Source organism: Fringilla coelebs, assembly GCF_963513975.1.
Source record: "Fringilla coelebs genome assembly, chromosome: 11".
In the NCBI taxonomy this organism is placed as follows: domain Eukaryota; kingdom Metazoa; phylum Chordata; class Aves; order Passeriformes; family Fringillidae; genus Fringilla; species Fringilla coelebs.
The window spans coordinates 16,762,894-16,779,622 of NC_140037.1; the positions used below are offsets into that span (position 1 = coordinate 16,762,894).

The following is a 16,729-nucleotide window of genomic DNA, read 5'->3' on the forward strand; positions in this document are numbered from 1 at the left end:
CTCCCAAGGACAAGCACTTAAAATAGCTTAAATAACAGGATGCGAGAGGGGAAAGTAACCCACACGTTTCCTTTTAAGGACATTTGCTCAGCAGGAGCACAGGATCACAGATCCCTACTTGCCCTAAGCAAACGTTTGGGAGCATTGTTTTACCACCTTGCAGGGCCGAACAAAGTGTTCAGCACAGTTATGATTTTTGAGTACTTCATGTTTCCAGAAAAGATGCTTATCTCTGCTTATCTTAGAAGGAGGGAGAATGAAGATAAATAAACAGAGCAAGTTTGTGGATTTTTTTCTGCCACGCCTCCCCTCTGAAGTGCCCCTGTTTGGCCAAGTACCTGTTCCACAGAACAAATTCAGAGATCCAATGAGGTCTGGAGCAACCTGTTCTTCTCCCACTAACCTGTGGGTCACTCAAAGCCTAGACAGTTCCAATGCCCCACTAATTACTGTTTTCAAACATTACAAAGCTTTTTTCCCCCCACTGCTCTTTACCACTTGGATCAGTTCCAGGACAAATAACTGCCTGTAGGATGGTGGGAGCTGCTTCCTATAGCTGGCTTTAGTGATAACCTTCAACACTGGTTTCTCACCTGTGGACTGTTTTAATAAGCAGTGGGATGTCTATGGAACTCATGCCTTTTGCTGGCTGTCAGAGAACAGCACATCAGTTGTATGGGAGAAAGGAAATACCTCCAAGTGGCATGGAAGGCAAGTGGTGACAGAGCACATAGTAACTAACACACCTCACTGCCTTCCAGCATCCCCAGATATCTCAATCCAGTCCAGCTGCAGACAGAAAAGCTGGTCAAACAGACACCTTTAAAGCCCCATCAACCTACCCATCCAGAGCAGCAAGGTGCCCCATGCTGGAGTTAAAGCAGGTCTCCAGGAAGCCCAACCAGCTGTGCACTGGAGCAGGGCACATCTTGGTGAGCAGCAACCACCCTGTGAAAATGTTTCCTCCTTCCTACATCTCCTTCATGACATCCTAGAAGCCAACCAGCTGAGTTTTGCTATAACCATGGCTCTCAGCCGTGTTCCAAATCTTCCAGATAGCTGGGAGATGAAAAGCAGGCTTCACTTTACACAGCAGTCCTAGTGCAGCTTCTGCTCACATTGACTGCAGATGCTGTTAGAAGTTCACAGTGAAAGGCAGTCACCCAGCCAGCGACCAGCTCTACATCCCAGGGCAAACATGGATCCTTTAGGCAAGAATAAAGGGAATGAGAGCATTAAAGACACTCCTGACAGGTGTGTCCCACATGCTTGCGGGCTCTACCATGCCTAAAGCACACAAAACAAGGCAGTTGAAAGGAACTAGCAGATCCTATCTCATTTGTGGGTATGTCCAGGATAATTAGCACATTTCTCATTAACATTAAAGTTCTGACACTGCCTTTATAATTTAAAACCAAACAGGGACCCACATCCTGAGCAGGGTGAGCTGGTTTCCTACAAGAAACCAGGATTTGACTTGTGTTTCTCCATGTTTCCAACCTAATCTTGGTCATTTCCCCCACACTAATGACAAAAAGCCACCACATTCCAGAGAGGTTAATAATTTTAAATGTACCCAAGGACAGAACAGGCTGCCTACATCTCAGCCTTAATGAGACTGCACTAAGAGGCACATTAGACAGAGAGAAACACTATGCTTCCTCCCAAGGAACATCTCCCTCTGTGGCAGGTCATTTCTACCTGCTGCAAAAGTCTTAAGAGCAAGAGAGGAGAGGGAACTCCTTAAAATGCAACTTGCTTCAAGTTCCACCAGGGGTTGCTGGTCCATGGGAATCAGTTGCCTCTGAAATTCGCATTTCTCTTTGCAGGTGGGAAATTCTGAGCAAGTGAGAGCTTTCACAGCCACCCTGCCCTAGAGGGTGGTACCACCCAATACAGATCAGAGGCTACTATGATTTTATAAATATAACCAGTGCTCAAGTGATGCCCATGTCCAGCTAGGAAAACAAAATGCTGGCTCTCGCTGCTTGTGCAACTTGATCCTGGCCAGTGCCAGTCCTGGGTGTGGTTCCCCAGCTGAACCCACTGACCTCAGTCCCCCAGGGCTGTGCTCCAGCGCCCGTCCCACCCCTCCCTGCTGGTTCTCTGACCCGTCAGTGAGCCATATCAAGAAACTGAACCAACAGAAAAACATGTTTTCCATTATGTCAGTTCTTTGCCCATTTCAGCTTCCTGAAGCAGCCTGCCAGAGGCTCCTGTGATGCCAGCACAGGGGGAAAGCTGGGAGGCAGGAGGAGCAGCCCTGGAGGAGGCTGTGCAGCCCCTGGAGCACAGCAGGCTGGGGGAGGTCAGCAGAGCTGGAGCCACCAGAGGGCAATGGAGGTGTGCTCAGCACAAGGCATTGATCATCACCACGAGCTGCTCCGAAACTGGCCTTGCTTACAAGCCCCAAAATGCACCTGCACAAGGCAGAAACGCAGCACCTACACTGCCCATGCACACAGCTCAGCCAGTCTGCCAAACCAACACCACCACAACCAAGCACTCTGCAAGCCCTGAAGTGCTGCCAAGGCCAAAGCAATGCAAAACCTGTTTGGATATTTCTTCTGCCATCAGGAAGCAACAAAGCCCACCCTGGAGCAAGAGTGCAGGGCTGTCTGCCAGTGCTCCCTGATAGCCAGACTGCCTTGTCCCTGCCTTTGTGCACCTTGGCCACAGTGACAAGCCAGAGCAACAAAGCTGCCAAGGGACTCCTTGGCACAGAGACAATCATGAGAGCAGCACAATGGCCACATCCTGCTGGCACTGCTGCTCATCACAGGGGTGGGATAAACCCAATTCAAATGTGCAGCAGACAGGAGCAAGGTGCCCTCCTCAGTGTGACTTACCAACTTTAGCAAAAGCCTCCTTGAGTTCCTCCAGCTCATCTTTGGAGATTTGCATGGTGTTGGCCATCTCATGAATTTAGGGAGTACCTAAAGAGAGAAAAAGAAGGCTGTATGAAACCAGGCTGCATTCAACAACAAGCAGTTTCCAACAGCAGCATAGCAACAATCAGTACCAGTGTCACCACAGTTCCTGGGACCATGTTTATCTTTCCACTAAGAAAACAGATGTGTCAAACTCAGAGAAGGGAAATACACTCTTTAACAAGTCAAAAAGCCCATTAGCCTTGTCAATATTTAGCTCTGTATGTTATTTTATGACTATGGTGTTCTGAACATATTAAGGTACCTGCTGTCAGTGTATTCTGTAGGTCAGAACTCACATCTCCAGAGATTTTCCACGACTTTGAACAAAATCAGAATCCAGTGTCAAAATATTAATGGAAAGTCCACAGCTACCAAACCCAAATAAAAGATTCTGAACAGTATATGGAGAGAGTATTTTGGCACAAAGTAGTATACCTGGTACTGATTACAAAAAGGAAGTAAGTTTGTTCATTTGCAAGAAAACTGTTTGAATCAACACCTACTTGGTTTCTCCAGAGTCAGACTCCCAAAAAACTGCAAGGAACAGGCTGTTTGCATGGCCCCTGTGTCCCTGAATGGCAGAAGCACCATGAGCAAGCACAGAAAAGCAGGCATGAGAAACAGCGAGACCCCAAAACTCCGCTTGGATCAGATCTGCTTGGTGTTTAAGAAACAGAGAGGATGGAGCACAGAGTTCCTCCAATGGAGCACAGAGTTCCTCCACCCATCTGCCATCATGCTCCCTTCCAAGCACTGATGAGATGCCACCCAGCCAGCCTGGACAGGAGGTGCCACCACAGGGATGGGAGAAGGTCAGACACCTACGCACATCCCCATCCCAGACACTCGTGACAGGGCATGGGATGCCCTGGTGGCACCCTGCCCATGGGAGGGCAGTGATTGATGCAACAAGGAACAGAAACACAGGCACTGATAAGCACATTCTAACACCACTGCTAGCTCTAGCTCAGGCTCTGTCATGGGGATTTAGGCAGGCTTGGTGTGACTTCAAATGAGATTTGCATCCCAAGGTTTTCCAGCTCCCACATTGTTCACTACAATCCTGAAGCTGAGAAATAAAAGGTTCCTCCTCTGCCTATGGGAACAGACACAGCTGCCTCCTCCGTTGTAAGCAAAAGGATGAGAGGTGGATTGAGGTTTACAGACTGTCAGAAGCCAGGATCCTGAACAGGCTGGCTCTGGCTCAAGCAACAAGAGGCTCAGTTTAACAAATGCCTGTGCTCTGATTAGCAACCTTCTTTTGTCTGAGACTCCCAGCTGCCTTCACAAGCACTCACACAAGTTTGCCTATAGCTGTTAATATTCATTTTCTGTAACACTTCACTCAGTCTGGAAAGAATGAAGTTGTTAGAGATGAGAGCAATGGGCAGGTGTGGCAGCCTGGGAAAGCAGCTCAGACAGGTGCTCGCAGCAGAGAAACTCAACAAGAGTTGCATCACTGCAGAGACATGAAGGAAAGCACTTCAGACCCCACCTCCCAGCCTTAGCAGGCACAACAAGATATTGAACAGTCAGTAAAAGCCACCAACAGCAAGGCAACAAACTTCATTGGGCTCAAGTAGAAAAAAATGGGGCAGAGGGAGGAATCAGATGCATCAGACTGACAGAGATTAAAAAAATCAATTACAAAAGTAATTTTTTTTACTGTTCAACAGTAAAAAGGCTGATTGACCAAGGCAATGCTACCATGCAGGTCCCTGCAAGATGCAGGAATGCTGTGTGCAGCACTGACTGTCTTGCTTGATGTCCAGTCTGGGATCTGTCTCCATTCCTGGAGCAGCCCCTTCCCCGTGGCACTCCCATGAGAGCCCCAGCCAAGCCTCAGTGCCACCAAAACCTGGCTATTTCCAGGGGATGAAGGAGTTGTTTAGCAAGAAAATCAGCTCTGAGCAAGCTTGTTGCATGATACAAGAGATGGATTTCACAATTGGCAGAAACACTTGGAGAATGCTACCAAGAACAGAGCCAGATTTGGCTATGCAGGCAGGTGGCATGAGCTGCCAGGCAGGAGAGGCTGAGCCACAGACTGAAAATTCAACCAAAGCTCCTCCTCAAGTTCTGCCTTCTTCCTAATTCTCATTTGCACCAATTCATTTTCAAACCATGAGGATTTCCCTTAAAAAGGGATTTCCCAAAGCATCTTACCTAACCACTTAATTGGAATTTAATTTGCTGCTGACTATCTCTAACATCTTTAACACCAAAAGAAGCAGCAAACACCACCATAAGCTGAGAGCTTTTAAAAATGCTGCTCTGCTTGACTTCATCAGGTAAATATTATGCTCTGGATATGCCCTACGGTTGTTTGTATGGGTCTTGACTTAAAATATAAATCTTCCTTCCAGTCCCTAGACTGTTCAGCTCAGTCCATAAAACAGGTTTCCTTCTCAGTTTTTTAATATTACTTCTTCCTTCTGTTTCTCTGCTTGAGAGGAAGGAGGGAGAATTCAAAGCAGCAGAGAAAAAGCAGACACCTGACCTTGTGGGGGCTGTCTGGGAAGGGAAAGGGTGTTATAACAAAACAGTCCATGGAAAGGTCAGTGGGCCACCAAGTTACAGCTCCCAAAGCAGTTGTACAGAGCTTTTCTGCAATGAAGAGGTATTACACCATCACTGGGACACTGGGCTGGGGGGCAGGGGAGCTTTTCTTTTTCTTGTCGTGGGGGGGTTTTTATATTTGTTTGTTTTTAATAGCTGAGTCTAGGGCATTCAGAATCGTGTTTTTCATTCAGTTGCATTTTTAAACAAGAGGCTTTGTCTTGTGGGACATAAAAGGCCCTTTTATCACCCTGGCACAGGGATCACACATCAGCTGCCTCGCTGGGAGCCCTGTGGGGACTCTCCACACTGCTCACGCCTGGCCATGTCACACTCACACTGCAAGAAAGCCTCCACCAGGGTATGACAGGCAGAGACATTCAAACACCCATCTTAGAACTAGAGAAAAGTTTTAGTCTGGTGCTGACAGCCCATGGGTCACTGCATAGATAAACAAAGTGCACAGGGAAACAATCACTGCTCCAGATCCCCCTCCTGCCTTCATCCCTCACCCCAGGGAAGAAAAGCAAGGGCAGCTCTGTCACACGTGGATGCACAAAGGCAGACACTGCAGCTGTTTCTGTCCTCTGAAGACTGCCTGGGACACAGATCAGAGCTGCTCAAGTACAAGGTTCTGGAATATCAACTCCTTCCCTGAGACAGGCTGGATAAAGTTCCTGTGCAAACAGATTTTACAGGTTCTAAACACACTGCAGTCACCGAGCTGGGGTTAGTTTATTTGCAGAACTGCAGCAGGGGCAGGTCAGGGAAAGCTGTCCCAGGGTGTGTTTTGACAGCTGTGAGCCACCTGGGGACAGGCCACTGCAGGGGCTGTCACTGAGGGATGCCTCTGCCGAGGCACTCAGCACTTCCAGCACCAGTGCCAGGAGCTAACCAGGATATTTAGGTGGATTAACTGCTCAGACAGCAACTTAAAAACACTCAAGTACAGAGAAAAATGTTCTCAAGACTCTTCCCCAAGAGGGGAAGCCCTGGAAGCTGCATGCTGGAAGCTCCATTCCACAGAGGACTAGTAGAAAACTGATGAAGGGGGGATATTCAGACATTTGTTCGTCTTGAAAGTTGGCAGATTAATTCAAATTTGAAAGCACATGACAACCAAATATTTCCTGAGAGCCACTTGAACGCTTCCAACAGAAACAGAGCTGGAATTTGCTGCTGATCCAAATGGAAGAATTTACTTTCTTAGCAGCTCAGTGTTACTCTGAAAACTGAGTGCTTCATCCCTTCCAGGCCTGCTTTACTTTAATATCTCTACAATGACTGATTAACAATATCAGCTTGTTTACTCAAACAGGCCAGTGCAGAGACACATTAAAGAGTCAACAAAAAGGTATTAGTACGTCCTATTTCCACCCAATCTAAAAAAAAAAGAAAATCCAAGACAAAAAGTGGGCTAGACCTAGTCTGGAGCAGTGACTCATTCCATGTGCATTCCCCATTTCTGAGGAACCTGTGGTTTTGCTCCCTTGTCATGACAAAAGCTCCTGACATCAGCAGGCAAGTCAGTTAGTATTAGCTAATTAAAAATGCTCAAACCCCACATACCTGTGACCACTACCCCAGCACACATCCTTTGGAATAAGCAGTGGGACAGCCAGGCACTCTGTCCCCTGACAACCACAGCAAGTGCCAGAGGCCCTGGCACGGCTGCCTGGACAATCTGGAGGAAACTCAGTGATTCAGCTGACACAGGATCAGCCCCCAGGCCTCCTGAGGCTCACCTCTTCCCCCTTTTCCTCCCTTTTCTGCAGGTAGGGCTGGTCCCTGCCAAGAAAGAGCCTCGTCACAGAGCGGGTGCCTGTGTGCTCTCCCCTCTTCAGCCTCCCCAGCCCTCTGAAAGCAGCCAGCAGCACTGTGCCCATCCCAGAAGGGCTCTGCAAGCTCCAGAGCTGCCAGGACAGCCCAGAGCAGCCACCCTCAGGACAGTGAGGGAAGAGTCACTGGCACGGGATACACGCCTCAGTTTTCTTTGCATCCCGTCCCAGGTGAGTGGAAGCTGCAGAGGATGCTGAGATTGTCAGACCAACCTCCTGGCACTGCAGGAGCCCTCCTGCACAGCACAGGCCTGGGCCACGCTGCTTTTGGAAATGTTTGCAGGCAGGAGAGGGCACAGACACACCCACTCCATCTCCATCCTCAGCTCTGATGGCTGCTTTTAGTGGTCCAAGCAAAGCCTTTGGGGTTTTACAGACAACAGTCCCAAAACTGACACTGACAGGAGGACATGATGGTGCACAGACTTGGTGTGATGAGTCCTCTGAGGTGAACAGCTTCCAGTGCTTGGGAGGGAGACAGGAAGGCTGAGGGATTGATGGCCTGTAAATGAAAACCTATCATAAAATCCATCCTCTCCTGCTCATCATCAGTTTGTGTGCTCGTCAAACGCTCACCACAGTGTTTTGCTCATCAAATTCCTACAAGACAGCACCCACACCCTGGATGTGGCTGTTAGCAAACACCAAGCTGATGGAAGCACATAAACTTTTAATTGGCAATTACCTTCCAGACAGCCACTGGTCAGAGGTGCTGGCTGAAACCAGACCTTCACAACACTTTGGTGGTAGATGTCATCCTGGTAGGAGCAGAGATCAGGAGATGCTGCCCCATCCAAAGAGGCTCCACCATGGTGGTGCCTAACCCCTTACCATCAGCAGGGTGATGCAGATTCTGAAATCAGTTTGGTGTTGCTCTTTGCACAATTGTGGTTCCTGCACTTACAAACACTGTGGTGCTCCTATCCACTCAGGGAGCTGTTTTCCCTGCCTTGGGAAGAAAGGGGCACACAATGCTCTGAGCAGGCATTGCTTTGTGGTGCCAGATTTGGCTGAGTGGCTGCAGGTCTCATCTGTGGATCTCCCCTTCAGTAAAGTTCTCCCAGCTCATACACATCAGGCTCAACAGCAATGAATCTTCAGCTCTGCTGCCAGGTCTGCAGTGCTTTAACTGTTGAACACCACTTCACTCTAACACCTGCAAAGCCATTACCCAAATCTAGCTTTATTTCTCTTAGTTCAGCTTTTCTTGGCCATGCAAAGCATCAAAAAACTCACCTCAACAGCCAAGACCAACGACATAAATTCAGCTTTAGTTCTGAATTACTTTAAGCTTGTCTGGCTATTTGAATTGACCACCTTACACCACCCAGCTCTCCAGCTCCCTGCCTTTACACACAGAACCTTCTGACTGATCCATGCTGGCTGTGTAGCCCACAGCTGCACCACAGGGAAAGGACACAGGGCTGCAGATAGAGACTCACACTGCACAGGCACCCTTCAGGTCACTTCATCCCAATTCCATATTGAGATTACCTCCAGCTGCTGTTTCTGAAACACCTCTAAAACAGCAGAAGTCCCACCAGCAGGTTTTGCTTTATATTCTTTCAGACTCCTGAAACTGTCATGTTGGGAGAGGCAAGCTCCCTGCTACGCTTGTGATCACCTGGGAGTGGACTGTGAAACTTTGCTCCAGTTGTTGCACAACTCACCACTGCTGCAGGGGAAAAATCTGCCAAATCCATCAGGAGCAGACACACATGTTGGAATTAGTCACTGCTCTTGGCTTGCCAGAGGTTCTCTCCAGCTCTGGAGGCATGTCTCAATGGGGTATCCACCTCCAGACAAGTATGTTCCTCCAGCAAATCCAGGTTAGAAGCTCACTCTCTCCCAGCTGGACCTGCATAGAGTCATGCCAGGTATTTTTCTGAGCAGCACTCGGGTAGATGCCCAGCAGGGATCTGGGCTGCAGAGAGGCAGGGCCACTCCAGCAGTATGGGAACAAATGCAGCAAATCACTATTCCTATGCCTTCTGCACAGACTTTAACCACCACCCCAACGTCCACTGGCAGCCTGGACAACCTGATCCTGCCCCTTTTGCATGCTGGTCCAAGTGTTTTCTCTGCCTTTATGACAGAACCAGATTCACTAGCTTCAATCATCTTAAATCCTTAGTAAAAGCAACTGCTGAGCCATCAGCCAATTTACATGCCTTTGACAGCCCTGCACAGCCAAGGAAGCTCTTGGGGTGTGGTCAGGCCTGGATAATGATCAGCATGATCAGAACTGAACTGCAGCCAGCACCCAGAGAAAACCCAAAATCAGCATCCAACTTGCTCAGAGCATCAAACAGGAATCAGCCCCTTGAAAAAAGCCCAGGAGAGCCATGTCCTCCACAGCAGCATCCAAATTACTGAAAGCTGGGGATATGAACAGAAATTCAAGTACAGTAATCCCTCTGTCTCCCAGATAAGAGAAAACAGACAGAGAGCAAGCAGCTGAGGATGCTTGGTCACATGATACCAAATTGCCCAGAGGCCGGAAGGAAGCACAAGTCAGAAGAACACAAATGCTTCCACTCCAATGCCCATGGAAAGGAAAAGATAAAGCTTCCCCAGACCTCAATGAAATTTCCCCCAACACATCCCTGTCCTCTAAGCCAGAGCTGCCTCTGATGCACACCAAGGGGTAAGATGCAATTCTGGAGCAGAGTGGATGGATGCCCAGTTACTCTCATCTACCAGAAGAAGGCTGAACAGAAACACAAAACTGCTTTGGGACTCCAATGGAAGGGAGAAGCACTAAAAGCTTTCTGCAGACCTCACACTCTTTGAAGGCTCCTGTCATGGAAGACCAGGGCCAAGTGGATGGATGGATGGATGGATGGATGGATGGATGGATGGATGGATGGATGGATGGATGGATGGATGGATGGATGGGTCACAGAGGAGACCAAGGGCGCTCACACACCCCCATCATGCTGCAGGCTCACAGCTACGGCCCACAGACCTTTCTCAAAATGTATTACACGTCTCTACAGAGTACTTATAATCTACAGGGCACAGTAGAAAACAGATAAAATACTGCTCAAGGCACTGATGAATCAATCCTTAAAAGCCTCTTCAACAAATACTCCTACTAAGGTTTGCATTTTGACACACCTCCAGTTTTAGTAGAGCAGCTACTCCAGTGTTAGAGAACATTTGAAATCATAACCCACTAGATTGGTTTAACTAACTTTTGAAATAGTTTGTTCATGTCAGTGGAAACAGCAGAGCAATATTCTCATTACCTAGCTAGTACAACATGGAACAGGTGATCCTTTCAAGATGTCTCAGGAAAGGAAGAGCTGAACACTCATCTACCTGGAACTTGCAAAAGCAAACAACATTCAGGGATTATTTAAACTTAAGTGCAAGAAGGTAAAACTGAGGGGGGCTGAGGTCAGGTGTCGCTAATGGACTGAAACTCAGAAGGCTTCATTTAAATTCCTGGCTCAAACACAGAAAAGTCATGCAAGCCTCTCAGGAAATTCTTGTGTTGATAGTAATACTTATTCTTGCATAGTTCCCAAAAAAAGAGCAGCATTAACACTTCCTTCTGCTTATTCTATACCTTAACCATAAATGTCTTTAAGAAAGGACCAATCTCTTACCCTCTGTTGCAAAAACTTAGCATGCCTCATTTTATGAGGGACTCTCAGAGCAACAGAGTAAAAGACAGTAGGTTCCCTGCCAGCATAAGCAAGGAGGAATGAGGTTCATAAGGCTGAATCTGTGCAAATTTGCATCCCCAGAAGCGACTGGGACCTGCTTGCTGAGACCTGCAGGTTACCCTCAACACACTTTAAGCATATGTCCCTCAATTTCCCAATATTCAGCCCCAAAGGAGCCCAGTTCCTTACAAGGTGGGCTGCAGAGCTGGGCCTGCAGCCTGGTTCAGGAGCAGCTGGATAAAGCCTGCAAAGCCCATGCAGCCCAGAACACTCTCCATCCCCCCAGCAGCTCCAGCTGTGCTCTCAGGCAGCACCCCTGGCAGGTAAAGGGGCTGATATCCAGTGTGCCACGATAATCAAGAAGCATTACTCAGTCTGTTAAACTCCCCCCCCCCACCCAGGTGGGGGAATCAACCAGATCCCTAAATTAAATCACAGCACAGTCACTGCTTATTCAACAGCAGCAAACAAGCTCCTGCAAGCCAAACACCCGGCGTGACGGTGCTGAGCCCTGCCAAGCTGGGCAACGGGGAGTTTCAGCTGCTCATTTGGGCAGGGTGGGTTCTGTGCAACCTTTTAGAAGGTACAGCTGTGGCCAAGCAGTTTGCAAACCGTTCTATCAGCTGAAGGTAAACAGAGCTGTCCGGAAAGAGACAGCCAAGGCTGAAATTCTGGCTGCCCAGATGATAAACATTCAGAGAAATGTGTCAATTAATGTTTTCTTAAATAAGAAACAAAACACTAGAAACTACAAACCGTACCCTAAGTGTTGTAATTATGTTTCAAAAGCATCTTAAACCCCAGGAATTTCAGTAACAGATCTCTCACTAGAAAAAGCTACTGAAAAAAGAAAAACCATTTTCCATTCTTTCCCTGTTGTCTGTGATCTTGTTTAGAAAGCACTTGGGAAGAAGGGAAAGAAGTCAAATTAATTTGTTTCAGAGCAAGAAAGCAACATCAGACTGCAATAAATCAGTGTCACTACAGAGCTGTCCTAGTGGCTTATGAAGTAGGAAAAATCTCTGTAAATTCACCACTTATTTACTGTAGAATAGATGGTGTAGATGCTATCTACTCTTCACAAAATCAGAAACATTAATCTCAAAAATTAATGCAAAATGGCCAGAAGTGAAGGAAAGCTGCTGGCTTTGCCTCCCAGGAGGTTGCAATGACAGTGAAATCACATTTAGTCTAACTGCAGGGTGTTCCCCACACTTCTCTATAATTTAACTTAATATGGGGAGGAGTGATAGGGAGCCAAAGACAGAAGTCACCAGTTCAGGATCAGGCAAGCTCTAGTTCGTGACTCCTGGACTTTGGAGAAGCATTAAAAACCTCCACAAAATGCACTCTCATTTGCAAGTATCAAGGTTAGATAAATGCATCCAGCATCAAGGCTAGGAAAATGCATCAGGCACTCCGGGAGATGAGCACTAACTTCTCCCTAGGTCCCTTCAAGCTGCTTTGCCTCCTCTTCCTCCTCCTTCTCCCTCCGTTTCCCAGCTCAGCCAGTGCCCAATACCCCTAGGACAGATGTTGTGGTTAAAGAGATGTATGCACTGTAAACAGCATGCAACCTCACCACTACTTTGAATTTCTCGAGGGTGTGAGAGTCCTCCAGCTGTAGAAATCATTCTTTAGAGACAGATGCTTTGCAGAATAAATGCAGAGTAAAATATCTCTTCTTAGCCTTTTGGCTAAGAGATAATACATTATCAGTTTAATAAAACATAACTTAGCAAAGCCTTAGAGCAATACATTCAGTACAAACAAAATTGGCATGTGAAAAAGCTTTACTACAAGTATTTTACAGGTGTGCAGACAAATGAAATTTTTGGAACAAAAAATTCAGCATTTCAGTTCAATACTTAAAAGTACTGGTATGCAAGTGCTTTAAGCTAGTAGTGACTACTAAAGTGTTTGGAGACGGTCTGCACTGGCTTCCAGCATCAGGTATAGCCAGAAACCACAGCAAGCAAGATAAACTCCTCTGTTAGGAGATGAAATCCTGCCAGCTGGAATGGCAGGGCAGCATTCAGAGCCCAGCCTCTCCGGGTGAAAGACCCCAAAAAGTCCAGCAGCCACCACAGCCAGCAGCCTACAGCCACTTCCCAAAAGCACTGAGCTCCTCGCACTTTCTGCAAGGCAGAGGTTTAAATATTTAACGCTTTAACCTGCACGTTTAAGCAGTTCTGCTTTGTAAAAGCCTGCAGCAGACTGAGACGGAACAAACCCAGAGTTGGGAAGACACACCCTGAGCGCTCGCCCGAAACACGAAACCCTCGCTGATGCCCGGCCGGGGCAGCGCTCGCTGCTGCTCGCACGCGTTTCTCAGGCGCGCTGAAAAACTCCCAGCTCGGACACATCAGAACCTGAAACTCGCTCTGCCCTCAGCTGTTTCCCTCCATCCACTACAGCAGGAGGAATCGGGACACTTTTAGCGGAGAAAAGCCAAGCAGAACAAGTCTCTGCAGGACGGTCTCTGGCACGGGCCCGCAGCGGCGGGCAGCGCGCACGGCCGGCCCGGCCCGGCCCGGCCCGCCCCGGGACACCTTCCCCGGCATTCCTTACCCTCCTCTCGCCTCCCAGGGACGGCGAATCGCTCCCTCGCCCGGCCCGAAGCGTCTCCCACGCCCCCGGCCCGGAGCTGGGCAGCCAGCATTCCTTCCTTCCTCCCTCCCTCCCCGCCCAGCGATGGGAGGTCGCTTCCCAGGGATGCGGTCATGCCGCGAAGAGATGCGCGACAGCGGCCGAGCATCCCCTGAGCGCGGGGATTCTCCCCGAAACCGGCTCTTGGCACTTGGGACCAGGAAGCGGTAAGATACAGAGCTTTTAGGTAAGCGAACTATTTTTATTAATTAATAAAAAACAAGACACAAACACCCCACCCCCCCCAAAAAAACCTGAACAAAAACCCCTCTAGTGCTCTTTACTCTTTAAAACAAATGGATTTTGATTCGCTAGTTCTCAGCGTGTCCAGTCAAACAGCAAGGCCAAGCTTGTATTTGGCTTTATGTACTTATTTTATGGGTGCCTTTAAATCAACAACAGAAGCTCGCAGAATCTAAGGATCCAGACCTATTTGGCCTTAGTCTGCACTGAAGGAGGATGCTGCCTGCTATCTCACCTCATAGTTCCTCAAAAACAAAAACTAAAAAAATTTTTAAATGGTCTGAATAGATTAGATTAAATGAAATACAGCGCTCAGAGCTGGCCCATACTCTAATATATTGCATTACCTCAGCAATTAATCCTTGTCTGCTCTAGATGAAACAGGAACAGACATCTGCTGCTAGCCAGAAAGACACAAGCAACAGAAACATCATGTACTGTGTGCTGCTGATGCAATGAACAGGAGCAGAATCAATCATCAGAAAGGTTAAGTTGGCTTTCCAAACTATAATCATATATTTCAGAGATTTCTGTTCCTGTTAAGTCAATAATGTTTGAGCATTTCCATAGCTAAAAGGAAAATATGTCATTTACTAATAAACACAATACTTGAATTAATAAAAAATCTGAAGAACTCATGACTGTTCTAAAAATTATGGTCACTGTGGTTGCTGGGTGGTTTTTTTATGTTGTTTCTCTTTAAAAATTACATCAGCCAGGAAAGTGAGTCACTGCCTGGTACCATTTCTTGGGTATCACCTGAAAATTTAGCTTCCAGCTGTAAAGTTTCAAAAGAGGAATAAAACACACCCCAAAAAACAAAACAAAAAACATAACCCCAAACCCACAGCCTGCCAGCTTCCTCAGGATGGTAAACATCATGGAAACCAAAATAGAGGGTTTTATGCCCAGAACTGCAGCTGCAACTTAAAAAGAAAGAAGTTGGATTGGAAAAATACTTCTGCAGTCCACAGAGACCAGGCTGAGTGCACATCAGACCGGGTTTAGGGAAGAGCAACTTCAACTCTGCTCTGACTTGCACCAGCAGCCAGCTTCAGCATCACATCAGCCTCTGGGTGCAGGGAGCCCAACTGGCTGCTCTGACCAAAACCAGGGACTGCATCCAGCCTCTGAAGTCTAGGGGCAATCATGCAACAAAAATGAAAAAACTCATCTCATGAAGTTTAGCGTCTCCACTTTCCATCCTAGATGTGAGTACATTGCACAGCATAAATCCATCTGTAAGGGTTAGTGAGGCTTTGGGGCTTGACAGCTCTGGGAGAGGGCATGCCAGAGCCCAGCTCCCAAAGCAGGTTGTGACTTTCTGTCAGTGGCAGAGCCATGGCACAAGCAGTGTCTGCTCAATGTCTGTCATCTGTGTGGCTGGAACAGCAAGGCAGCACCTGCAGGTGTGCAGGTGGCAGACTGGCACTGCAGAGGGAGATGCCCAAAAGCCACCAGCCCGTCTGTCTTCAGACTTCTGCTTACCCACATTTCTTTTTTCAGCTAAGTGTAAAGCATCCTGCAGGGCTATCAGGTATAATCATTCCCACTGACTGAGAGGGAGAGCACATCCCTGCCCCATCACCAGTAGCACAGGTCCCCAGTGGCTCCACCACCAGGAGTTCAATTCACGCACAGCGCACGTGAAATGCCCATCTCCTCCACTCTCAAAGGATCAGAGATAGCCAGTTCTTCCAGAGCTTTAGGAGCCCTCTGCTCTGTGAACACTCAAAATCCAGTCCTGGCGGTCCAACCTGCAATTACAGTCAAACCTAAAATAGCATCTTGGTGGTGCCAGCACCACTCATCCCCACGTCATGTCCCGAGACTCAGCCCGCCGGGGTGTGGCGTGGCAGGCAGCGAACGCGCAGTTCCCCGGGCACTCCCAGCAGACTTCCTCACACGCCTGGTCTCACACCACTCCCCACACTCTTCCAAAATAGGAATTTTTTTTGGTAGAGCCAGTATAGCAGTGTATTTTCCTCTTCTTCCTGCTTTAAAAAGAGCCTTTTAGGGAAGAAGAAGGTGCCTGAGGTGCTCAGGTGACACATCCGCTCCCCTGCATGGAACATTGTGATGCAGGTTCATGCACAAAGAGAGCTTCCAGCACTGGCAGGATTCCCCCAGCACATCATTGCGCAAGGGGACACATCTCCACAGCTCCAGCTGCCAAGTTTCACTGGGAGGCCACTAATACATATTTGCCCTCCAGAAGGTACTCAGTGATGGCTGTGGGAGTGGCAGCTGCTGCCTTCCAGGTGGCAGGGGAGCAGAAAGGGTAAATTCAGGAGTCATTTTTCACCACAAACCCTCAAGAACAGACCCTTTGGCGAAGTTCTGGGGGAGGAAAGGAGCTCATCCAGTGTGCTGGCCTTTGGCTACAGTGGGCTGTGCAGCCCCACTGCTCTCCCCAGTGAGTCCAGAAGAGGACAACCATCTGCTTCTGGACACCAAGTTTTCCTGTAGTGTTTTCCTCACTAGCACCAAGACACACCATGCTGGTGTTGGAAGCTGCTCAACATAACTGGTGATGACATCCACAGTGACGAACAAGTCCCTGAGCGTGCCACATCTGTCCCAGTGATTTTTGGGATGGGTTTTAACTGCTGGCACTTCTGCCTGCCTGAAATATCTACTTGCTGGGATACAGCCAGCTCCACTGTCAACCACCCTTAGGAGTATAGGACATGCTGGTCCACTCCAGCATCCCCATGCTAGAGAAACCTCCATGCCCAGAGAGGGTCACAGCAGCCTTGGGAGATCCCAGAGCCAACAGAGCATCAGCAGAGCCTGGCAGGCTTTCAGGAGCTGCAAAGGTGGCTCAGTCTCC

The 16,729-nt window shown here is 48.2% G+C and overlaps 1 protein-coding gene across 4 annotated transcripts in view; it reads right to left on the reverse strand.

Moving 5' to 3' along the window:
* PLS3 (plastin 3) overlaps nt 1-16,729 on the reverse strand; it is a 49,590-nt gene that overhangs the window by 17,402 nt on the left and 15,459 nt on the right. For 3 of the 4 annotated variants that reach the window (XM_084213124.1, XM_084213127.1, XM_084213126.1), the window contains exon 2: nt 2,850-2,936. In XM_084213124.1, the coding sequence (XP_084069250.1) occupies nt 2,850-2,916 (67 nt within the window). In that variant the 5' untranslated portion in view covers nt 2,917-2,936. Of the gene's footprint in view, nt 1-2,849; nt 2,937-13,575; nt 13,644-16,729 lie in introns of those variants that run through there. The other variant, XM_084213125.1, reaches the window with a different exon arrangement.